The 27,454-nt window shown below is 29.9% G+C and overlaps 1 protein-coding gene across 4 annotated transcripts in view; it reads left to right on the top strand.

Annotated features, from left to right (window-relative positions):
* f (espin protein forked) overlaps positions 1 to 27,454 on the top strand; it is a 368,923-nt gene that overhangs the window by 85,206 nt on the left and 256,263 nt on the right. The window contains exon 1 of one of the 4 annotated variants that reach the window (XM_075302419.1): positions 13,943 to 14,240. The exons of 2 other annotated variants lie outside the window; for them this stretch is intronic. In XM_075302419.1, coding sequence (XP_075158534.1) covers positions 14,216 to 14,240 — 25 coding nt within the window. In that variant the 5' untranslated portion in view covers positions 13,943 to 14,215. Of the gene's footprint in view, positions 1 to 13,942; positions 14,241 to 27,454 lie in introns of those variants that run through there. One more of the 4 variants, XM_075302421.1, reaches the window with a different exon arrangement.

The raw sequence follows: 27,454 nt of genomic DNA, 5'->3' as shown, positions 1-27,454 counted from the left end.
ATTATTACCTATAACTAAACTCGACAATATGGCAGCTCAAATATGTCTAAATATTTTGAGAAGATTTTGATTGGGGATTACAAGACGAACAACTCGAGTTGAATTTTTCTAAAGTCAACTTTTTAAAATATGGAAAAGTTAAGTTCTTTTAAATCACTTTTGAATGGTTAGTAGTCTGTATGAAAAAAATCTACAATACATTTCACTTTCAATTGAAATTAGATTTTTCGAAATGTCTTTTTTTTCGACGTTTTGCTTTTATTGAGAAGTGGGCTTTTGTTATTATTGACAAGTCGACTATAACGTGATTTAAATAAACATTAAAAGGCTAAGGTAAGCATGTGCTTCGACTATTGACAAACATGAGTTGCAAGCACGGTTGCCACAGTTTGTAGAATTCTACCAAAAATGGTAGATTTTTTACTTTTTGGTAGAATTCTTGATATTTTGATAGACTTTGAATAATATATTTATAAAAAATGACAACATTTTGACACAATTTTCTTTAGAAATAAAATTTTCTATAGAAATATTCTTCAGAAATAAAATTTTATTTCTATAGAAAATTTTGTCAAAATTTTATTTTTGTTATTTTTGATTTCAGCTTAACCAATAGAGGAAAAAACATTCTTTTTTTCTGTTGGTTAAGCTACACTTGTACTACATGGTTTTAAGCTGTAATCAAAAATAACAATAATGATTAAAGAAAAAAACAAACAACAATAACAAAAAAGAAACGAATGAAAATTTCATTTTTATAGAAAATTTTGTCAAAATTTTATTTCTATAGAAAATTTTGTCAAAAATTTATTTCTATAGAACATTTTATCAAAATTTGATTTCTATAGAAAATTTTGTCAAAATTTTATTTTTATAGAAAATTTTGTTAAAATTTTGTTTCTATAGAAAATTTTGTAAACATTTTATTTCCATAGAAAATTTTGTCAAAATTTTATTTCTATAGAACATTTTGTCAAAATTTTATTTCTGTAGAACATTTTGTCAAAATTTTATTTGTATAGATTTTTTTTTCAAAATTCCAGTTCAATAGAAAATTTGTCAAAATTACATCTCTATAGAAAATTTGTAAAATTACATCCTATATAAAATTTTGTCAAAATTTTATTTCTATAGAGAATTTTTTCAAATTACATCTCTATATAAAATTTTGTCAAGCTTTTATTTCTATAGAAAGCTTTTGTCAAAAATTTTTTTCTATGGAAAATTTTTTCAAAATTTTATTTCTATAGAAAATTTTGTCAAAATTTTATTTTTATAGAAAATGTTGTCAAAATTTTATTCCTTTAACTTCTGTAGAAAGTATTGTCGAAATTTGATTTCTATAGAAAATTTTGTAAAAATTTTATTTCTATAGAACATTTTTTTCAAAATTCCAGTTTTATAGAAAATTTATCAAAATTACATCTCTATAGAAAATTTGTCAAAATTCATCATTATATATAATTTTGTCAAAAATTTTTTTCTATAGAAAAATTTGTCAAAATTTTATTTCTATAGAAAATTTTGTCAAAATGTTATCTGTTTAGAAAAGATGCCAAAATTTCATTTCTATAGAAAATTATATCAAAATTTTATTTCTATAAAAAATTTTATCAACATTTTATTTCTATAGAAAATGTTGTCAAAATTTTATTTCTATTGAAAATTTTGTCAAAATTTTATTTCTATAGAAAATTTTGTCAAAATTTTATTTCTATAGAAAATTTTGTCAAAATTTTATTTCTATAGAAAATTTTGTCAAAAGTTTATTTCTATAGAAAATTTCTTCAACATTTTATTTCTATTGAAAATTTTGTCAAAATTTTATTTCTGTAGAAAATTTTGTCAAAATTTTATTTCTGTAGAAAATTTTGTCAAAATTTTATTTCTGTAGAAAATTTTGTCAACATTTTATTTCTATAGAAAATTTTGTCAAATTTTGACTTCTATAGAAAATTCTGTCAAAATTTTATTTGTATAGATAATTTTGTCAAAATTTTATTTCCATAGAAAATTTTGTCAAATTTGTATTTCTATAAAATTTTTTGCTAAAATTTTCTTTTTATAGAAAATTTTGTCAAAATTTTATTTCTATAAAATTTTTTGTCAAAATTCTGTTTCTAGGAAAATTTTGTCAAATTTTGACTTCTATAGAAAATTCTGTCAAAAGTTTATTTCTATAGCAAATTTCGTCAAAATTTTATTTCCATAGAAAATGTTGTTAAAATTGATTTCTATAGAAAATTTTGTCAAAATTCCAGTTCTATAGAAAATGTTGTCCCAATTTGATTTCTATAGAAAATTTTGTCAGAATTTTATTTCTATAAAAATTTTTGTCAAAATTTTGTTTCTATGGAAAATTTTATCAAAAGTTTATTTCTATAGAAAATTTCTTCAACATTTTATTTCTATAGAAAATTTTGTCAAAATTTTATTTCTGTAGAAAATTTTGTCAACATTTTATTTCTATGGAAAATTTTGTCAACATTTTATTTCTATAGAAATTTTTTATTTCTGTAAAAAATTTTGTCAAATATTGACTTCTATAGAAAATTCTATAAAATTTTTTGCTAAAATCTTATATTTTTGTCAAAATTTTGTTTCTATGGAAAATTTTGTCAAAAGTTTATTTCTATAGAAAATTTCCTCAAAATTTTATTTCTATAAAAAATTTTGACAACATTTTATTTCTATAGAAAATTTTGTCAAAATTTTATTTATATAGAAAATTTTGTCAAATTTTGACTTCTATAGAAAATTCTGTCAAAATTTTATTTCTATAAAATTTTTTGCTAAAATTTTATTTCTATAGAAGATTTGGTCAAAATTTTATTTCTATAGAAAATTTTGTCAAAATTTTGTTTCTATGGAAAATTTTGTCTATATTTTATTTCTATAGAAAATTTTGTCAAAATTTTATTTCTGCAGAAAATTTCGTCAAAATTTTATTTCTATAAAAATTTTGTCAAAATTTTGTTTCTATAAGAAATTTTGTCAAAATTTTATTTCTATAGAAAATTTTGTCAAAATTTTATTTCTATAGAAAATTTTGTCAAAATTTTATTTCCATAGAAAATTTTGTCAAACTTTTATTTCTCTAGAAAATTTTATCAAAATTTTATTTCTTTTTTTTTAGTTCGGCTTGAGGTCATGTGAATAAAAACAGATGTTGTTGTTTTTTGAGTTGTATTTTTATATTTAAAATTTTCCAATATTTCGAGACATCTCCGATGCTCGTCTTCAGGGAAATTACTTTAAACAAAAAGAAAAAAACATTTAACACATTAACAAAAAAAAATATATCATTACATGAAAAACACAGATAATTACATTTAAATTTAAAGAACAGTGAACTTCTTTACAAGGGAGTATATTTACAACTAAAAGCTAATCTGTCTTTCTATATTTTTGTACAATATTTCTATAAATATGTGCACAATGGTCCGTATCAGTCTTAAAATTCATTCGTCTTTCTGCAGGTACATTTATAATATGTAGCATCTCCAGAGTAAATCTCCTTTTATAATTGGTTTCTTGCGTCAAAATATCTACGTCCTTAAAGTTTGGTTTGTGTCCTGTTAAAGTGCAATGTGCTGCAAGTGCCGTCTTTTGCTCCAAGGGCTTATCAGTGGCTTTCTGATCAGATTTATGCCCTGAGAGTCTAGTTTTTAATTTGGTTTTCGTTGTACCAATATATACTTTTTGGCAAGTATCAGAGTCATTTCCATTGCATTTGATCTTATATACTACGTTTGACTTGTCTTCTTTCTTAATTTTGGATTTTGTCTTGCTGAAGAATTGATTTACTGTATTATGAGTCCTTTGTGCAATTTGAAATTTGTCCTTATTTAGCATGTTAGATGATTTGAATCTTTCCGAGAATTGGGGGACATATGTCAAGGGTTTATAAACATATGTCCCCCAATTCTCGGAAAGATTCAAATCATCTAACATGCTAAATAAGGACAAATTTCAAATTGCACAAAGGACTCATAATACAGTAAATCAATTCTTCAGCAAGACAAAATCCAAAATTAAGAAAGAAGACAAGTCAAACGTAGTATATAAGATCAAATGCAATGGAAATGACTCTGATACTTGCCAAAAAGTATATATTGGTACAACGAAAACCAAATTAAAAACTAGACTCTCAGGGCATAAATCTGATCAGAAAGCCACTGATAAGCCCTTGGAGCAAAAGACGGCACTTGCAGCACATTGCACTTTAACAGGACACAAACCAAACTTTAAGGACGTAGATATTTTGACGCAAGAAACCAATTATAAAAGGAGATTTACTCTGGAGATGCTACATATTATAAATGTACCTGCAGAAAGACGAATGAATTTTAAGACTGATACGGACCATTGTGCACATATTTATAGAAATATTGTACAAAAATATAGAAAGACAGATTAGCTTTTAGTTGTAAATATACTCCCTTGTAAAGAAGTTCACTGTTCTTTAAATTTAAATGTAATTATCTGTGTTTTTCATGTAATGATATATTTTTTTTTGTTAATGTGTTAAATGTTTTTTTCTTTTTGTTTAAAGTAATTTCCCTGAAGACGAGCATCGGAGATGTCTCGAAATATTGGAAAATTTTAAATATAAAAATACAACTCAAAAAACAACAACATCTGTTTTTATTCACATGACCTCAAGCCGAACTAAGAAAATATAATTAAAAGTTTAAAGGTCAACTAATTAAAACAACAAAATTTTATTTCTATAGAAAATTCTGTCAAAATTTTATTTCTATAGAAAATTTTGTAAAATTTTTTTTTCTATAGAAAATTTTGTCAAAATTTTATTTCTATAGAAAATGTTGGCAAAAATTCATTTTTATAGAAAATTTTGTTAACATTTTGTTTCTATAGAAAAGTTTTTTAAATTTTATTTCTATAGGAAATTTTGTCAAAATTTTATTTCTATAGAAAATTTTGTCAAAATTTTACTTTTATAGAAAATTTCGTCAAAATTTTATTTCTATAGAAAATTTTGTCAAAATTTTATTTCTATAGAAAATTTTGTCAAAATTTTATTTCTATAGGAAATTTTGTCAAAATTTTATTTCTATAGAAAATTTTGTCAAAATTTTACTTTTATAGAAAATTTCGTCAAAATTTTATTTCTATAGAAAATTTTGTCAAAATTTTATTTCTATAGAAAATTTTGTCAAAATTTTATTTCTATAGAAAATTTTGTCAAAATTTTATTTCTATAGAAAATTTTGTCAAAATTTTACTTTTATAGAAAATTTCGTCAAAATTTTATTTCTATAAGAAATTTTGTCAAAATTTTATTTCTACAGAAAATTGTGTCAAAATTTTAGTTGTATAGATAATTTTGTCAAAATTGTATTTCTATAAAAATTTTCGGTAAAATTTTATTTCAAAAAAAATTTTGTCAAAATTTATTTTTATAGAAAATTTTGTTAACATTTTGTTTCTATAGAATATTTTGTCAAAATTTTATTTCTATAGAAAATGTTGTCATAATTTTATTTCTATAGAAAATTTTTTCAAAATTCCAGTTCTATAGAAAATGTTGTCCAAATTGGATTTCTATAAAAATTTTTGTAAAAATTTTGTTTCTATGGAAAATTTTGTAAAAAAAATTTTTTTGTATAGAAAATTTCCTGTAAATTGTATTTCTATAAAAAAATTTGCCAAAATTTTATTTCTATAGAAAATTTTGTCTAAATTTTATTTCTATAGAAAATGTTGTTAAAATTTTGTTTCTATAGAAAATTTTGTCGAAATTTTATTTCTATAGAAAATTTTGTCAAAATTTTATTTCTATAGAAAATTTTGTCAGAATTTTAATTTTATGGAAAATTTTGTCAAAATTTTATTTCTATAGAAAATTTCGTCAAAATTTTATTTCTATAGAAAATTTTGTCAAAATGTTATTTCTAAAGAAAATTTTATCAAAATGTTATTTCTAAAGAAAATTTTGTCAAAATTTTATTTCAATAGAAAATTTATCAAAATTTTATTACTCTAAAAATGTTTGTCATAATTTTATTTCAATAGAAAATTTATCAAAATTTTATTACTCTAAAAATTTTCTCAAAATGTTATTTCTATAACAAATTGAAATGCATCTTCTACAGCCTCAATCAGTGCTAGACTAGAAATGTGCACTCTACAGCCTCAAACAGTGCTAGACTAGAAATGTGCACTTTTCGGTGTGTCCTTGAAAGTGTTGCAGTGTTTCTCATCATTATCATAACATATCATCTTTTTTAATTTTATGAAAAAATTTTGTCAAAATTTTATTTCTATAGAAAATTTCGTCAAAATTTTATTTCTATAGAAAATTTTGTCAAAATGTTATTTCTAAAGAAAATTTTATCAAAATGTTATTTCTAAAGAAAATTTTGTCAAAATTTTATTTCAATAGAAAATTTATCAAAATTTTATTACTCTAAAAATGTTTGTCATAATTTTATTTCAATAGAAAATTTATCAAAATTTTATTACTCTAAAAATTTTCTCAAAATGTTATTTCTATAACAAATTGAAATGCATCTTCTACAGCCTCAATCAGTGCTAGACTAGAAATGTGCACTCTACAGCCTCAAACAGTGCTAGACTAGAAATGTGCACTTTTTGGTGTGTCCTTGAAAGTGTTGCAGTGTTTCTCATCATTATCATAACATATCATCTTTACTGTGGATTCCATGTTTAATATTGCGCCAATCTCCGTACACTGCCCATGCATCACTGATTGGTTGATGTAGGGTATAATAAAAAGAAAACTCATGAAAAGCGAGCAAATCTTCTTGCTCAATAAAACGTGGGGGAATTGAAAAGTAGACTACATGCTGCCCATCCATTTGGGTATATTGAAAAATACTCCAAGACTAAGCACTCACTAAGCCAGACCGTGAATCCATTCAAATACCATAACATTCGAAACAAAGAGATCTAAAGCTTAACCAAAAGAAAATTCAAACAAGTAAACTACAAATGCACCAATACATTCATCCATTCGCCCATTCATCTTCTATTTCGATGTTTTGTATGTCTTGAGAATTAGCGGCTTCGAAAAGGTAAACAATAGCGAAATAAACAAGCCACAACAACAAGAAATCAACAACATTTTGTGATGTTGCTATTGCCGGATTGCTGGCAGGTTGTTTTACAAGCACAGGCATCTCGTCTCGACCACTACCACCACCACGACCACCTCTTTGTGGTGGCTGCTCTGTGGTTGATTCGTTGATCAATTTCTTTTGCATTTCTTTGGAGTAGTGCGCCAACCATGGCTCAAACGTTTGGTGAACATTGTTAGGATCGCACGTGGATCTTTTAATACCGGCGCGTCATTCACTTTTTGTGCATCTTACAAATGTGCAGTGTGTCTCGTGATATTGTCGAAGATAGCATCATCATTATAGTCTGCAATTGTTCCGTTTGAATAAAATTTCGAGAAAAAACGGAAAAATAACATAGTCTTGTTTATTCACACATAAATATGGCAAATGACACAATTTAAAATGTACTAAAAACCCCAAAACAAAATAAATAACCATGAAAATAGAAAGGAAGGAATATATTCGAGAAAATTGTTTAATAACAATTGCAAAATAACAAGTGTTGTATTAATGAACAAAAGAGAAAATTTTACAATCAAATCAAAACAAAAAAATATATAAGCCAAACAAAATTATAAAAATTATCATATTTATCATATGAAACTATTGTGCAGTGAAATAAAAATTAAAATTAATACAATTAATTTATGAGTATACAAGTTAATTGGTGTAAAACTAAAAAAATAAAGTGTTATTGTAAGTTCAATTGTTGTTCTACCGCCCTCCATCGCTTTAAAGGATAATTCGGGAGTGTATGTGCTTTGAATTAGTGTTGATTTCATGGATTAAAACAAAAGACTTAAGACACGAACTTCCAAAGGAGAGTATATCAAAAGAGAAGTGGGAAACGCATAGTATTGTTTATAATTGAATATTACTTTAAAGGATAACACAAGAGTGTATGTGCTTTGAATTAGTGTCGATTTCATGGACTAAAACAAAAGACTAAAGACACGAACTTCTAAAGCGGAGTAATTTTTTTTTTTCAGAAAAATTTGAAAATTTTTTAATAAATATATAAAATTAATAAAAACTAAGTGAGAAAGGTATACAATAGAATCGTGAGTGTAATATACAGGGTAGATGGCTCAAAGTGTTACCAATCCCATTAATCTTTTTTTTTCATTCAAATGATAAAAAATATGGGTTAAATAAACCATATATGTATTAGAGTTCATTCACGTTTACACGTTTGTTACCCCTTCCTTGGCCAATGCTCTATCTTCACAGGAAAATATCATAATATTTTTCAAAAATTGAATTCAATTTAAAAAAATAATTGATTCAATTAACTTTTTAAAGAGCACAAAAATAAAAGAAATTAGCTGGATCGATAAAAGTAAATATAAATATATCGAATTATAGATCAATTGATTTTTTAATTAACGTTAGTGATTGATACTATTATTTTCGTGATTGTGAGCATTTCTTGAGCAGTTTAAATTAAAAATTAATTGGATAAATGAATTTCTTGATTCACCCCCATTTTCATGAAACTCCGTTAGTGCTACGTTAGCTAACTAATTTTTAAACCGATTTATGGACATATCTGTCATCTTGTCTATACATTCTATATGCCAGTTAGGAGCTTAACTGCTAGAAATTTTTCAGTTAAAGTTAACTGGAAAACAGATATTTGCAATTTACTTTTTGTTAACTGACAGTTAAAGCCTAACGGAGCTACATGAAAATGGCCGTCAATCTAATTCAATCTGCGTTTTTTCTGCGTTGGTAAAAAAAAACTACTTCCAACCTGTACAAATGAAATTTACCTATATTTTGGTTAAATTTCTTCAGCCTATGCCACTGTGTTGACGAAATAAAGTGATATAATTTTTGGGCTTTCAGTACGTATGTGATGTGCTTTCCATGGCCACGGATCTAAAGGAACTTCCAAAATGTTTTCCCGTTAAAAAGTCACATTTACTTTGAAGCCACGATCGATAAAAATGATGGGAAAGTTGCCATCGGCGGTCACAGCCGCTAATACCATCCCTTCATAAAGAAAATTATTTCGAAAATTATTGTGATGATGATGGAGATTGATGGCTTTTGTTTTACCGCACAATAGCCATCAATCTCCGGATGTGAGAAAGCGAGCAACCTCCTTTTGATGCTATTCTTGGTTGATTGCAATGGTGCTGAGTTCTGTTGGAATGTCCATGGTCTGCGACCGAATTGCTTGTCTGCCCAGGACTTCAATACTGTCTTCAGGACATTTTTCCGATAATATTCGTCATTTATTTTGACCCAAAAATCTATGAGTACGATGGTTGCCTTTTATATTTCCGGATTAGAGAACAAACAAATATTAATTATTAAAAATCACTTTTTGTTTATCAAAATATTCCCCATTAGGATCTATACACTTCTGCATGCGTTTGAACCATTTGTCGAAGCATTCTTGCCATTCTTATTGATGTATCTCCAAAACATGAACGCCTCAAACGCTCCTTCAGGGAATACGGGAATAAAAAGAAGTCATTCGGTGTCAAGTCAGGACTATACGGTGGATGACCCAAACAAATCGATGTTTTGAGTGCTCCAAAAAGCAGTTGTTTGAGCCGATATGTGTGAGAGCTCGCATTGTCCTGGTGAAGAGTAATCCGTCTTCGGCGGTTTTCGTGATTTTTCGGAAGAAAACTAGCAAACAAATAGTTGTGTAGCACTCAGAACTATTACCTAAGGTTGTCTCAAATCTCACGATAGGTAACATGACGATCTTGCAATGTCAGTTAGCCCACAGCATCAATAGTTTTCCGACCAATAACTAATTTTGGGCGAACTTCACGAAACTTTTTTTGGAGTGAACTACAATCGATGACGGAGCTTCAACACAAATATGTCAAAACCTTTTGAATACGTATAACCTCAACAATGCTAAGGTTTACGATGGAGCTGTCAGTTGGCTGATTGCAACACTAGAGTTGCCCAATCTCGAAATATAAAAGGCAACTTTCTTTTCAATCTAACATTGTTTTTTGTTCATTGGTGAGCTCGTTATTTTTCAATATGTGTTGCAAGTTTTCTACCAGTGCGGCATGGATTTCTATCAAATTTAGCCTTCACTTTTTTCCGAGCCACCGTGGTGCAATGGTTAGCATGCCCGCCTTGCATACACAAGGTCGTGGGTTCGATTCCTGCTTCGACCGAACACCAAAAAGTTTTTCAGCGGTGGATTATCCCACCTCAGTAATACTGGCGACATTTCTGAGGGTTTCAAAACTTCTCTAAGTGGTTACATTGCAATGTGGAACGCCGTTCGGACTCGGCTATAAAAAGGAGGTCGGTCCCTTGTCATTGAGCTTAACATGGAATCGGGCAGCACTCAGTGATAAGAGAGAAGTTCACCAATGTGGTATCACAATGGACTGAATAGTCTAAGTGAGCCTGATACATCGGGCTGCCACCTAACCTAACCTAGCCTTCACTTTTCAGATAATTTCTGATGCTGTGAGCGTATTTTTCGTTTCACTGGCAGTATAAACGTAACGAGCTATGGTACGAGAAACATACAAAAATTAATCACATCTAAATGCTTGAGGGTTCTAACGATAACCATTTGTGACTTTCCAGTCAAATATAAAGCAATCACATTATCTCCCATGAATTCCATCACAAATAACTTTATGAATACAAAAGATCAAAATGCTTTTGTAAGTTTGTAAACAATAAAATTGGCTGTCACTGGAATAAATCTGTCAGCTGTCAGACGACCGGCTTGGAAATTATAGCAACCTGAAATTAATTGAAATACATTTCGGCCACCCTGTCTGCCACAAACATAGAATATTATATTCTTGCATTTCAAAATAATGTGTTAAAACTTTGAGTTCTAAACATATCCAAATACAGTGAAACCTCCCAAACTTGGACACTCTTAAAACTAGACACCTTCCAAAAGTGGACGGTTGTCGTGAGACGTTTGCTATATTAACACATTGAAATTAACATCTCATAACTGGCGTGAGGGTGTCCACATCCTCATGCCCACATCTGACAAGTTTCACTGTACAGTAGGTTAGGTTAGGTTATGTGGCAGCCCGATGTATCATGTGGTATCACAATGGACTATTCAGTCCATTGTGATACCACAGTGGTGAACTTAACATGGAATCGGTGCTGCCCGATTCCATGTTAAGCTCAATGACAAGGCTCCTCCTTCTTATAGCCGAGTCCGAACGGCGTTCCACATTCCAGTGAAACCCCTTAGAGAAGCTTTGAAACCCTCAGAAATGTCACCAGCATTACTAAGGTGAGATAATCCACCGCTGAAAAACTTTTTGGTGTTCGGTCGTAGCAGGAATCGAACCCACGACGTTCTGTATGCAAGGCGGGCATGCTAACCATTGCACCACGATGGCTCACTGTATAGTACAATCTCCATAGTGCGGACAGGTTCGATAGTTTCGATCTTTGTCTGGACTGCTGGATTGCCGGACCGGGGGTTTAAATATATATTTCGTTGGACATATATTTTAACATTTTGGTTCAGCAAGACTGACTGAATATCTTCAGAGCACGGTTGCCACAGTTGGTAGAATTCTACCAAAAATGGTATATTTTTTACTGTTTGGTAAATTGGTAGAATTCTTGAAGTTTTTGTAGATTTTGCAAAATAATCTAGAAAAATTTTCTACAAAAATAAAATTTGGAGAAAATTTTCTATAGAAATAAAATTTTAACAAAATTTTCTATAGAAATAAAATTTTGAAAAAAATTTCTATAGAAATAAAATATTGACAAAATTTTCTATAGAAATAAAATTTTGACAAAATTTTCTATAGAAATAAAATTTGACAAAATTTTCTACAGAAATAAAATTTTGACAAAATTTTCTATAGAAATAAAATTTTGACAAAATTTTCTATAGAAATAAAATTTTGACAAAATTTTCTATAGAAATAAAATTTTGACAAAATTTCCTATAGAAATAAAATTTTGACAAAATTTTCTATAGAAATAAAATTTTGACAAACATTTCTATAGAAATTAAATTTTGACAAAAATTTCTATAGCAATAAAGTTTTGACAAAATTTTCTATAGAAATAAAATTTTGGCAAAATTTTCTATAGAATTAAAATTTTGACAAAATTTTCTATAGAAATAAAATTTTGACAAATTTTTCTATAAAATTAAAATTTTGACAAATTATTCTATAGAAATAAAATTTTGACAAAATTTTCTATAGAAATAGAATCTTGACAAAATTTCCTATAGAAATAAAATTTTGACAAAATTTTATATAGAAATAAAATTTTGACAAGTATTTCTATAGAAATAAAATTTTGACAAAATTTTCTATAGAAATAAAATGTTGACAAAATTTTGACGAAATTTTCTATAGAAATAAAATTTTGACAAATATTTCTATAGAAATAAAATTTTGACCAAATTTTCTATAGAAATAAAATTTTGTCAAAATTTTCTATAGAAATAAAATGTTGACAAAATTTGACTATAGAAATAAAATTTTGACAAAATTTTCTATAGAAATAAAGTTTTGACAAAATTTTCGATAGAAATTAAATTTTGTCAAAATTTTCTATAGAAATAAAATTTTGACAAAATTTTCTATAGAAATAAAATTTTGACAAAATTTTCTATAGAAATAAAATTTTGACAAAATATTCTATAGAAATAAAATGTTGACAAAATTTTCTATAGAAATAATATTTTGACAAAAATTTCTATAGAAATAACATGTTGACAAAATTTTCTATAGAAATAAAATTTTGACAAAAATTTCTATTGAAATAAAGTTTTGACAAAATTTTCTATAGAAATACAATTTTGACAAATATTTCTATAGAAATAAAATTTTGACAAATATTTCTATAGAAATAAAATTTTGACCAAATTTTCTATAGAAATAAAATTTTGACAGAATTTTCTATAGAAATAAAATTTTGACAAAATTTTCTATTGAAATAAAATTTTGATAAAATTTTCTATAGAAATAAAATTTTGACAAAATTTTCTATAGAAATAAAATTTTGACAAAATTTTCTATAGAAATAAAATTTTGACAAAATTTTCTATAGAAATAAAATTTTGACAAAATTTTCTATAGAAATAAAATTTTGACAAAATTTTCTATAGAAATAAAATTTTGACAAAATTTTCTATAGAAATAAAATTTTGACAAAATTTTCTATAGAAATAAAATTGTGGCAAAATTTTCTATAGAAATAAAATTTTGAGGAAATTTTCTATAGAAATAAAATATTGACAAAATCTTCTACAGAAATAAAATTGTGACAAAATTCAATGGAGACATCGAAGTAGATAGTAAACGTCTAAATAAAATGAAATAAACGTCTAAACAAAAATTATCGAAAACTTCAAAATAAAATTTTTAGTTTGGTCCTTTTTTTGATAAAATTTTCTTCAAATTGTGGTAGATTATTTTTGTCACGAGTTTCAACAATGCTGCAGAGCCAATTGGTCTGTAATGATTGTATCTTTATATAATTAAATTAAATTTAATGAACAATTGCTGCGAGACAACCAAACAAACATTACTGTCCGGATTACAGAGGAAATATTTACAAAAGTGTTCGAAAAATTGAGATGTCCGGACTACTGTATAGTTCGGACTAGCGAGTGTGCGGATTAGAGAAGTTATACTGTATATGAAAAACACTATTTTTTTTCATGCTGTATTAACACTTTTGTTTGAAGTTGTTACCAAAAACATCCCAACGTTTTTTGCTTAGTTAATAACTCAACTGGAGGGCGGTAGTTACATTAATTATAACAACTATAAAAAAGCCAAACATAAAAATATTACCAACATTAAAAAAAAAACACAAAATAGCATATAAAAAAATCGAATAGGCAGTATATTGAAATATTATAGATCATCCATAGGTGTAGTGGCTCTTCAAAGAATTATTTCAGCATATTAAAGTGAACTCTGTGTGTTTAATGAAACATTTCTTCGGTAATCATCATTAAAATTATTAGTTCATAGCTGCCGTGTGGTTACTGGTGTTACATACCACCACCATCATCATCTATCTATCCACTCCTTCGATAGATCTGCTGTGACCGGTCTGCTGGGTACTTTAATTATTGTTTTTGGATTTAGCATTACACATTTTTCATGCCGTTTGTTGCATGTTACAACGGTAAGTTTTAAAAAGTTGTCTTTTCTTAATTTTCTTCAGGGGCTTTGTGTTCGGTGACCATCTCCATATGACTGTTCGAATTTTCATTTCTTATGAATTACGGATTTTTTTTAATGCGGAAATAATGAATGAAAGAAAGAATTACAAACATACTTCTATTGTAATAAACATTAGTAATGGTAATAACAAGAGCATATGTACACTCTAAGGCGGTTTGGTATGTGTGGAGAAAGGAAAAATACAAACAATTTTTTTTGCATGCCTAATAAATGTAGCTGAACAATTTTTTTATTGCTTTATCGTTACACCGTAGATTCTTCCACACTAGAAGACGGCTTGTGTTGTTGGATTTGTTAGTTTTATACCCTAAAATATTATGTGGTCAGTGTGTAAAGATTTTAATCTACTCGCAAAACCATAATTGGTTCTACTCTCTAGAAATTTTCTATTTGCTTTAAATCAGCTTGTTTGGAAGAAAACAATTTTTTTGATAAACATTGTCGTTTTCTACGGGATTTAAAAAACTTTAACAAATATTACCCCAATCAACATTTTTGAATTTTCTGGATTGTCTTTCTCCCTTCCATTTGATTCATATAATACTCCTCCTTTTCTTTACTATGATATAAACAATGAAGAACCAATTATTCGACCTTATACTTTTTATACCCTGCGCCACACTGTGGAACAGGGTATTATAAGTTAGTGCATATGTTTGCAACACCCAGAAGGAGACGACATAGACCTATGGTGTCTTTGGCAATATTGCTCAAGGCCGACCCCTGAGTCGATCTAGCTATGTCCGTCTAGCCGTCTGTCTGTGAACACATTTTTGTGATCAAAGTCTAGGTCGCAATTTAAGTCCAATCGACTTCAAATTTGGCACGTGTATGTGTTTTGAGTCAGAATATAGCCCTATTGATTTTGGAAGAAATCGGTTCAGTTTTAGATATAGCTCCCATATTTAGCTTTCGCCCAATATCTACTAATATGGCCCAGAATTTTTTGATTAAAAACAAAAGTATTTATTTCATTAATGAATAGAAATTTTACACACATACCGAGAAAAAAAGCGTCGCCAAAAAAGTAGTGAAAAAGTTCTTTTTGGATTCGGAAGTGGCGCAGAAGCGATGATTTTAACATGGGCTTGTCATAGTACGGATGTCCACCATTTCAACAGCCATTGCACTGAATTTGCATCACTTATTAAGGTGTAATGCGAATCCTTTGATTTGGATGTGAATAAAGATTTTTTTTTGATATTTTGACGAATAATTTTTTTTTTAATTTTTTATGATTTTTAATGCATTATCTGGAACGTTTGAGATCAAATATTTTTAAAAATTCGCAATTTTTCTAGAAAGGATTTAGCATTTTTTTCGGCAAAATTTAAATAATTTGCACTATTTTATTAATTTTTAATCTGTTTTTAACCCATTTGCAACAATACAATTTTAAATTTCCCATTAAAAATATGAAAAAAGCGAGTTATAAAAAGTTGACTCAAATGAACTTCCTGAGCAGTTAAAATAAAGAACATCTTTGGGAGGACATTTTTGGAAGTGCTTTTAAAGTTGTGCCTTAAGAAGAACTTCCACATTTTTTTGCTGAATAACTATGCATTTTAACAACAAAAGAATAATGAATTCAGATTTGTATAAAAGTAACATAAACAAAAAACATTTTTACGCAATGCTATGCTATGCAATTAAAAAATAATAAAAAATTATTTTTCAATATGTAGTTACTAATTCAGTAAGATTTTTATTTAATTTTTTTTTTTATTTCAAAAATTGGACCATAAAACTCTTATTGATTGACTCTTCAATTAAGAGGTACAATTTTCTACAGAAATAAAATAAAATTTTAACAAAATCTCCTACAGAAATAAAGTTTTGACGAAATTTTCTATAGAAATGAAATTTTGCAAAAATTTTCTTAGAAATAAATTTGGCAAAAATGTTCTTAGAAATAAAGTTTAGCAAGAATTTACTATGGGAAAAAATTGCTAAAAATGTTCTATAAAAATAAATTTTTACAAGAATGTTCTATAGAAATAAAAATGTGCAAACATTTTCTATAGAAATAAAATTTTCGTTTTGTTTGTTATTGTTGGCTTCTCTTCAATCGTTATTGTTGTTTTTGATCTCAGCTTAAAGCCATGCATTGACTAAACTACAAGTGTAGCTTAACCAACAGAGGAAAAGTATGCTTGTCAAATTTATTTGGGCAAAGCTCTATAGACTGCAAGATGGTTGGATGTACAGCTGTTTCGGAATTACCACATTCCTCATCAGCATCCTCTACTTGCAGCAAAACTATCAACCAATTATCAGAATAAATTCGGGTAATTCACTCAACCCAAAGTGAACTACACTTGAACCTCCCGAAAAAGGGTTTGATTTTCTATAGAAATAAAATTTTGGCAACATTTTCTATAGAAACAAAATTTTCTATAGTATTAAAATTGTGACAAAATTTTCTATAAAAATAAATGTTTGTCAAAAGTTTCTATAGAAATAAAATTTTGACAAAATATTCTGTAGAAATAAAGTTTTGACAAAATTTTCTATAGAAATAAAATTTTGAGAAAAATTTTTATAGAAATAAAATTTGAAAAAATTTTCTATAGAAATAAAATTTTGACAGAATTTGCTATAGAAATAAAATTTTGGCAATATTTTCTATAGAAACAAAATTTTGCATAGTAATAAAATTGTGACAACATTTTCTATAAAAATAAAATTTTGTCAAAAGTTTCTATAGAAATAAAAGTTTGACAAAATATTCTATAGAAATAAAGTTTTAACAAAATTTTCCATAGAAATAAAATTTTGACAAAATTTTATTTCTAGAGAAATAAAATTTGACAAAGTTTTCTATAGAAATAAAATTTGACAAAATTTTCTAAAGAAATAAAATTTTGTTAGAATTTGCTATAGAAATAAAATTTTGACAACATTTTCTGTAGAAATAAAATTTTGACAAAATTTTTTATAGAAATAAAATTTGTACAAAAGTCTTTATAGAAATAAAATTTTAACAACATTTTCTATAGAAATAAAATTTTGACTACTTTTTCTGTATAAATAAAATTTTAACAAAAATTTCTATAAATTTAATATAAAACATTTCTTTCGAATAAAACAATATTTTTGTATATACTAACCACAAAAATTTGATCAACAACTTCAAAATATTTTTTTTTAATTTGTAGGTTTCTTGAAAAAAAATCTTTAAATTTTGGGGTATTCTTTTTGCCACGAGTGGCAACCGTGATAATAATATGGTAGATATAAAAATAGGTATAGCTCCTACATGTATGAAATCTCTAGCAAAAACTTGCTGTTTCTCTATCCCTCTTTTGCTGGCTCTAAACGTGTAACCTAGAACGGAGCTAAAGGGTGATACGGTCAAAATTTGGTCAATATAAACTTGACGTATTTCTTTCAATTTTGCATTTAAAAAACCTGAACACCCCTCATTTTGAAGGTGTGTGTGTGCAGAATGTTGCTCCTATTTTCATTTTGGAATTCACTCTTCAGTTGTAAAAATGCCGTCCAAGCAAGAAGAGCAGCGTATCAAAATTTTGCTCGCGCATCGCGAAAATCCGAGCTACTTGCACGCAAAGCTGGCAAAATCGCTAAAAGTTGCCAAATCAACCGTTACAAATGTAATTAAAGTGTTTGGGGAACGTTTGTCGACAACCAGGAAGTCTGGAGCGGGGGGAAATCGAAAACCGGAAACCGCTGAGACGACAAAGAGAGTTGCCGGTAGTTTCAAGCGAAACCCTAACCTCTCTCTCCGAGATGCCGCAAATAAGCTGGGTGTATCGTCTACAACCGTGCATCGAGCCAAAAAACGAGCCGGACTATCGACTTACGAGAAGGTAGTGACTCCAAATCGCGATGATAAACAAAATACGACGGCCAAAGCGCGATCCAGGGGGCGTGTACACGACGATGCTGACGAAGTTTGACTGCGTGGTAATGGACGACGAAACCTACGTCAAAGCCGACTACAAGCAGCTTCCGGGACAGGAGTTTTTTACGGCAAAAGGAAGGGGAAAGGTAGCAGATATTTTCAAGCACATAAAACTGTCAAAGTTCGCAAAGAAATATCTGGTTTGGCAAGCCATCTGTATCTGTGGCTTGAAAAGCAGCATTTTCATAGCTTCCGGGACTGCCAACCAAGAAATTTACGTGAAAGAGTGTTTGAATAAGCGTCTGCTGCCTTTCCTGAAGAAACACGGTTGTTCCGTACTGTTTTGGCCGGTTTTGACATCGTGCCATTACGGTAAAAAGGCCATGGAGTGGTACGCCGCCAACAACGTGCAGGTGGTTCCCAAGGACAAGAACCCTCCCAACACGCCAGAGCTCCGCCCAATTGAGAAATACTTGGCTATTGTCAAGCGGAACCTAAAGAAGACCAAAAAAACTGCTAAGGACGAGCAGCAGTTCAAGGCAAACTGGCTTTCTGCGGCGAAGAAGGTGGACAAGGTGGCTGTACAAAATCTGATGGCAGGTGTCAAGCGTGAGGCCCGGCAATTCGGATTTGGAAAAGCGAAAGCCTAACTGAATATTTTTCCTGAATTTTATACTAATTGAACTTGAAAAAGAAATTTAATTTGATTTTTTAAATAAACGATTTCACCGATTTACACGCGTTTTACCTTGACCAAATTTTGACCGTATCACCCTTTAATATCGTAATTTTTGGGGCAAAAATCGGAAAATCGGCATTTGCTAGTTTTTGAGTAAAAAATCGACTAAATGCCGATAAATCGGCAAAATTGACAGCCCTGCACTGCAGGGTATATTTAGTCGGCCCCACCCGACTTTAGACTTTCCTTACTTAACATATTTTAAAGTTGACTTTATGTCCAGAGGGATCATCGAACCGTGGTACGGTGCTTCGATCTCATACAACGAATGGACGAAAATAGAAGGAGGCATCGTAGGAAAGCGAAACTTTGAAGGAACTTCAATAGATTGAAATTTGGTATGGTTGGAACCGAGATATTGACCAAATAGTGAGCGAAATTTTGAGACCCTAGGTGGACCGGAACACTATTAACGGGGCTCTAAATTTGGTCCCTTCGGCAATTTTGACTCTGTTTGTGAAATAAATTTGTTTTATATTTGTTTCTAGCTTTCATTTCAAAAAATAAAATTTTGCTAATTTTGAAAAAGTAGCGTCATTTTTGATAAAGTTTGTAAAACAGGTGCAAAATTAAATTTTTTCCGTTTTTTTCTATAAAATTAATTTGGCGCTTCTTATCAAAAACTTGTGCTCAGGGATAAAGCTCAGTTTGGCTCAATGGATATATAAATAATCAGAATTGTCGATTTTAAAGTGAAGATCAGCCACTGTTTGTTGTGGTTATAGGCTGGTAGCGAACTTCTTAAAAGATAATGCTAATCATAACGTAACTATGGTGAGCGCTACACTAATAGAAAGAGTTTCGTTATATTAACGAAATGTGTCGTTAAAAGTGAGCCAACGTAACACATTCGTTAATACAACGAAATTCTTCGTTATTATAACGAATTTTCTGTCAATCAACGTAACGTTTCGTACTATTACGAATATTTTAATTGTATTAATGAAAATGTTTCGTTATATCAATGAACATTTTTCGTTGGTTGACTTTTAATGAAATTTTGTGTGTACCGTGAGATAATATCTACAATTTTTTGGTCAATATAAAAGAGTTTGAATTGCCTGACATGAGGTTTCAACAAAACGGTGCCACATGCCACGTAGAATGTATAAAAATGGGGTTCATGAGAGTCGAGAACGGTGGACATTTTATTTCACATTCGCGACCGATCAATTGGCCGTTTAGATCGTGCGATTTAACGCCTTTACACTATTTTTTGTGGGGCTGTGCTAAAGCTGATGACTACAGATCAGATAAGTCCGCTTCAATTAATACATTGAAGCATGGGTAATCGAGTTTAAACCATCAGAGAAAATATTTCAACGAACATGAACTGCTTTACTGTTTCTGCAGATATTTCTGATGTTTCTACCAATAAATTTCTTTGGATGTAGTGATAAATTTTTTTGTGATAAATGTGTGAAATTTTTGAAGCAATTCGAAAAAACTTTTAACCGAAGTCCAATGTTTACAATAACCGTTTTAGATTTGGCATGTACCTACCAAAAATATTGGTCATATACAAGACCTTTATGTGAGGTGCTTAATTCTTCCTTCCCAAATGATATTTTAGTTGCTTTGACTGAAATGTCAATAATAACTGTTGAAAATTGGCTGAGAAGTAATGTTCCAACAAATATTGGCATTAATATATACTCAGACAGTCAACCTGCAATAAAATCCTTGGACTCTGTGTTCCTTAACTCAAAAACGGCCATAGACTGCCGCAAATCTCTCAACGAGATGGCTGAGCAGTACAATATTCACCTAATATGGGTGCCTGGCCATAGGAACATACCGGGGAACTGTGAAGCAGATGTGTTAGCAAGGCTAGGAACTACCTTACATATTCCAGGGGAACTAGAATCTGTTGGTATGCCTCTGGCCACCTGCAAGCTCTTACTGCGTGAGAAGGCTGTTATGATGGCCAATATTCGATGGGAAAATTGCAAGGGTTGTAACGACACCAAGCAAATATGGCCCCATTTAAACTTAAACCGCACACTAGATATGCTAGTGTTCTCAAGGCGTCAGATAGCACTCCTAATATCTGCTATAACGGGTCGCTGCCTGATAGGCGAATTTGCAAAAACTATAGGTGCGAAGTATAATGACTATTGTATAAGCTGTCATGACGTGGAGGAAAAGGAATCAATTAAACACCTCTTGTGTGAGTGTCCTGCTTTTTGTGTAAGGCGTAAGCGAATTTTAGGAGCATATAGCTTTAGATTACTGGCTGACCTGGAAAACGTTAACTTAAGCAGTTTGTTAATGTTTTTGGAGCAATCTGGTTGGTTCCACAAAAGTTAATAATAGAGAAGGTTCAGTGGTTAAGACTAGAAGTGCCCATATGTAATAGGTACTTTTAGTTAAATGTGGTATCACAATGGACTGAATAGTCTAAGTGAGCCTGAAATTTAATCGGGCTGCCACTTTAACCTAACCTAACTGTTGAAAATATGATATATGCTAGATATTTTCGTCTAAACTTTCAGCCATAAACAGTTTTGAAGTGTAACCAAATTGTGTTTTAATTTATTGCAATAGAAAATATCAATTTTACAATACTTTTCCTCATTCCGTGGTCGATGAAAATATCAAATTGTTTTCCAACTATTGCTACTTTAGTTAAAGCGGAAGATATCTTATAATATAGATTTGGCCTAACGATGTTGCGGTAAGTTAGGTGTGTTAACAAACAAGTATGAATGCTAGTAATAATTTAAATCATTATTTCTTATTTTATTTTTATCTATTTGTTGAGGAAATTGTTTTTTGTTTGTTTAATACGAATGTAATTTTCTTCCGAATTATATTTCAGACAAACAAAGATTCCTTTTGACGTTTTTTTTTGAGGTAGGAATTTATCTTTATATTCGTATTCAGGCCCATTTAGTGAGACCGATACATATACTCTTAATGCTATTTTGGCAACTATTTTGAAACAGTCGACTGCAAAAAAAAAAATAAATAAAATAAAAAAGAATAAATGATCACTTCTTCAGACAAAAAATTTTTAATAAAAGAGGGGATCAATTTGCTGAGTTGTTTCGACAAATGAGATAAGCAGTGCAATAATAAAATATTTGGACTATGTGTTTCAATTCAAAACTATTCATAGACTGCTGCAAATCATTTCACGAAATTACTAAGCTTGTAAGTTGAGTTGCGTTCCCAAGGACAGGCTTCAATAACATATGAGCTTTTCGGACAACTCGTAGAGAAGGAAATTGAAAGACAAATTTCACGAAGATCCTAAATAATCAGCTGTTGTTGTGTAGCCATTAGGCCATTAGATTACCAAGCATTTAACACTGAAAACAAATATTGTTGTGAGGTCAAAGATTTAATGTCCTTAACCCTCTAATGCCCAAGCCCGCCTTTAGGCGGTCTTCATGTAATAAGGAAGGTTTTAGTAAAAAACCCCTTAAGAGAACAAAAATGGGTAAAATAAAGAGAAAACTTAGTTAAAACTGTTCAAGAGGCTTTGCAGCATATACTGAATTTTACCGTATAAATTTTTCTTGTGTAGTTTTCTTGCTTTCGTGTCGTTAACATTGAAAATTTAATCAGCTGGCAAAAAAATTGGGGCATTAGAGGGTTAAAATACGAATGCGAATTTTGCTTAGAATACACTGAAAAAAATATTAACGTGATATTAAAGATTATGCAACTAAATAAGGATGCGCAATTTACAAAATATTAAAAATTTCTTTACAATAATGACATTTTAATTAAAACAAGGTTTATAATCTTTACTTGAAAAAAATTTTTTTTTATTAAATTTAGAACACAAATTTTGTAAATTTGCGTCCCTCCGTCAAAGTCGCATGTCTTTGAACTAAGGAAAATTTTCCTTAAAAGACGAAACCCCATTTTTGATTTAACCCTGCTATTATGTTGGGGTCATTTGATGACCCAAATCGAATTTATTATTACCCCATTTCTTTGTGGTGGAATATAATTAATAGATCTTACTACTCAGTGCATGAATTGGTGAAAAGTACTTAATTCAATAGGGTTTGTTAAAATTTTATGTTCGTAGGGCTTTTTATTCTTGGTGTATATACATAACAGGTTGGGGTCATTTTATAACCCCATATATTACACAGGGGAACAAACACGAACTTTTTTGTGTTGATTTGAAATTTATAGCAGATTTTAGTAATTTGAGGTCGCTGAATCCAAATATACACTTGGTTTTTATCCATCAGTTTGACTTTTCGAGATATACCGTTATTTTCATAATTAAGGCACTTCACTACATATATTGAAAAAATTTGAAAACAGTTCACCATTTTAAATAAAAACAAGTATATACAGCAGTAAGTTCGGCCGGGCCGAATCTTAAATACCCACCACCATGAACCAAATATTAGGGTTTCCTTTGAAATTTCAGGAGGGCTTGAGGACACTTCCCGAAAATAAATTTAAAGATTTCACCTATGAGGACTATATCAGATTCTGGATTTATAAGAACCATTTTTGTTTGAGTTTTACAGGAATCATTAACATCTCTTTTAAGTGTGCAAGAAAATTATAAAATAACGTCTTGATTTGAAATCTTAAATCTGTAGATTTTCACCCGAGAAGTAAAATCTGGAAATTTTACATTGAGTTTCAAGCAATTTTCATGATCAGTGCGCCTTCTATACCCTCAAGAAGTGAAGTCGGTCTATATGGAGGCATTATCAAATGGACCGATAAAAACTTAATCCGATACACATATTTGTGAGCCTAAAATACCAGAATATTTACAATTTCAGGCAAATCGGATAAAAACTACGGTTTCTAAAAACCCAAGGAGTTAAATCGGGAGATCGTTCTTATGGGGGCTATACTAAAATATGGACCGATACTCACCGTTTTCGGCACACCTCTTTATGGCCCGAAAATACCTCTAGATTTCCAATTTCAGGCAAATTGGCTAAAAACTTCGGATTCTAGAAGCCCAAGAAGTAAAATCGGGATATCGGTCTATATGGGGGCTATACTAAAACATGAACCGATACTCACCATTTGTGGCACACCCCTTTATGGTCCCAAAATACCTATAAATTTCCAATTTCAGGCAAATTGTATATAAACTACGGATTCTATAAACCCAAGATGTAAAATCGGGAGATCGGTCTATATGGGGGCTATACCAAAACATGGAACGATACGGACCATTTTCGGCACACCTTTTGATGGTCCTCAAGTACCTCTAGATTTTCAAATTGGATAAAGCCTACGGTTTCTATAAGCCCAAGACCCCAAATCGGGAGGTCGGTTTATATGGGGACCATACCAAAACATGAACCGATGCTCACCATTTTTGACACACCTCTTTACGGTTCTAAAGTACCTCTCGATTTCCAATTTCAGGTAAATTGGATAAAAACTGCGGTTTCTATAAGCCCAAGAAGTAAAATCGGGAGATCGGTCTATATGGCGGCTATACCAAAACATGGACCGATACTCACCATTTTTGGCACACCTCTTTATGGTCATAAAATACCTCTAGATTTCAAATTTCAGGCAAATTGGATAAAAACTACGATTTCTATAAGCCCAAGACCCCTAATCGGGAGGTCGGTTTATATGGGGACTATATCAAAACCTGGACCGATATAGCCCATCTTCGAACTTGACCTGCCTGCAGACAAAAGACGAGTTTGTGCAAATTTTCAGCACGATTGCTTCATTATTGAAGACTGTAGCGTGATTACAACAGACAGACAGACAGACAGACAGACAGACGGACAGACGGACATCGTTATATCGTCTTAGAATTTCTCCCTGATCAAGAATATATATATACTTTATATAGTCGGAAATCGATATTTCGATGTGTTACAAACGGAATGACAAACTTATTATACCCCCGTCACCATTCTATGGTAGTGGGTATAACAAACCGAAAATCCCAAAGAATATTATCTTTAAGCCGTCTTTACATTGCTTTTCAATTTTCTAAGTAGTTTTAGAGATATCGTTTAAGTTTAGAAAAAAAAAATTGAAATTTTTAACAAAAAAAATTTTGTTCTTTAAAAATTCCTACAAAATAAAAATGGGTCGAAAATCACAGTTTTGGTTCAGAAATAGTTAGTTTAATATATTTCGAATAAAATGAGCTTTATTTCATTACAATCGGTGTACGACTTTTAATATTGCTCACAATTTACTGAATTGATATAAATCGCGATTTCCGTATAAAAATTACATTTTCTAATGGGTGAATGTTTGTATGTAATAAGTTAGTTTTTTTTATGGTTCTGTTGATGAAGAACTGAATATTGTTTTTATAGTTATTTGGGACGATGAATCCAAATCTGCACGTGGTTCCACATTTCGGTGAAACCACATAGAGAAGTCACCAGCAGAAGACATATTATTCCACCCGCTGAAAAAATACTTTGGTGTTTGGTCGAAACTGGGGTTGAACCCATGACCCTTTGTAAAACGGGCATGCTAACCATTGCGCCACGGTAGCTCCCATTACCACCTACATACAACTTTTTTACAACCAAAAGGCGCGAGTAAATTAAAAAAGTGTAAATTTTTTCATTAAAGAAAAACTTTCAATAAAAGCATAACTGGCAAAATAAACGGTATGTTCGTCTCAACGACAGAAAATTCCAGTAACAATAACCTATTCCGATGATCCCAAACTATAAAAAACCTTTTAATTAGATACACATTTCATTTTATTTTGCAAAATTAAGTGTGGGTCATGATATGACCCCAACATAAAATCTGTAAGTTTTTTCTAACATAGTAGCAGGGTTAAAGAAATCGTCCTTAAATGAACTGAAATATTGAATCTTTAGATTTAAGATAAACAAGTATATACGGCCGTAAATTCGGCAAAGCTTATGTACCCTCCACCATGGATTGCGTAGAAACTTCTTCTAAACACTGCCATCCACAATCGAATTACGTGAGTTGCGGTAACGCTTGCCGATGGCAAGGTATCTTAAAATCTTCTAACACCGTTTTCTAAATTGTAAGTAAGTCCATACGTGGTATATATTAAATTAAAAAAATACCGATTAAATACGTATATAAATCAGTTTGACAAAATTTTCTATAGAAATAAAATTTTAACAAAATTTTCTTTAGCAATAAAATTTTGACAAAAATTTTCTATAGAAATAAAATTTTGACAAAATTTTCTATATAAATAAAATTTTGACAAAATTTTCTATGGAAATGAAATTTTGACAAAATTTTCTATAGAAATAAAATTTTGACAAAATTTTCTATAGAAATGAAATTTTAACAAAATTTTCTATAGAAATTAAATTTTGACAAAATTTTCTATAGAAATTAAATTTTGACAAAATTTTTTATAGAAATAAAATTTTGGTAGATTATTTTTGGCTCGAGTGGCAACCATGATTATGAACCGATATGGACCAATTTTTGTGGGATTGGGGATCGGCTATATATAACTATAGACCGATATGGACCAATTTTGGTATGGTTGTTAGCGGCCATATACTAACACCACGTTCCAAATTTGAACCGGATCGGATGAATTTAGCTCCTCCAAGAGGCTCCGGAGGTCAAATCTGGAGAACGGTTTATATGGGAGCTATATATAATTATGGACCGATATGGCACAGTTGTTAGAGACCATATACTAAAACCATGTTCCAAATTTCAACTGGATCGGAGGAAATTTGCTTCTCTTAGAGGCTCCGCAAGCCAAATCTGGGAATCGGTTTATATGGGGGCTATATATAATTGTGAATCTATGTGGACCAATTTTTGCATGGATGTTAGAGACCATATATCAACACCATGTACCAAATTTCAGCCGGATCGGATGAAATATACTTCTCTCAGAGGCTGCGCAAGTCAAATCTGAGGGTCCGTTTATATGGGGGCTATACGTAAAAGTGGACCGATATATAATTTATGGGTTCTTAGAGCAATATTTCGATGTGTTACAAATGGAATGACAAATTTAATATACTCCCCATCCTATGGCGGAGGGTATAAAAAGCTTCAAATATAGACTTATTTTGAGGATTGAGCATCTTTAGATTTTTTTTTTGTTTGAATTAAGAAAACATTTTTATCTTGAGGTATCCGCTATAATTTGGATATTTAAAGTGGCATTTGTTTGTATGTGAATAGCTTTATTAACATATCGCGAAAATAATATGAAAATTCGATAAATGAAATATGAATCCTAATTTTAATTTTATTGATCATAGATTTAAGGCCAAATAGATCGCTAAAAAATGTCTTTAAAGAAGCCGCATCTTTGGCTCAGAATTAATACCAAAATCCTTAAGAGTAGGTCAAAATCTTTGGATCCAAGTAAACTTTTTTTCGCATTTCATTTATAAAGTTTGTTTCCTTGTCGAAAAGTCGATAAACTTTGCATTGAAGTCGTTTTGTTCATATAGTTAAGTGATTCGCCTTGTAAATGGGTCAACTTGGCTTTAATAAGAAAAATTTTTTTAAAACTAATTAAATCGTGTTTAAGTTTTGACTTTTTGTATCTTCACGACAAAGCAAAGAAGTTTTAAAAATTAGGAGATTTTTCAAACTTAGC

Source organism: Haematobia irritans, chromosome 3 (assembly GCF_050003625.1).
Source record: "Haematobia irritans isolate KBUSLIRL chromosome 3, ASM5000362v1, whole genome shotgun sequence".
Taxonomy (NCBI): Eukaryota; Metazoa; Arthropoda; class Insecta; order Diptera; family Muscidae; genus Haematobia; species Haematobia irritans.
The sequence above is the reverse complement of the archived record's forward strand: the minus strand, read 5'-3'. Positions and strand labels throughout refer to the sequence as shown.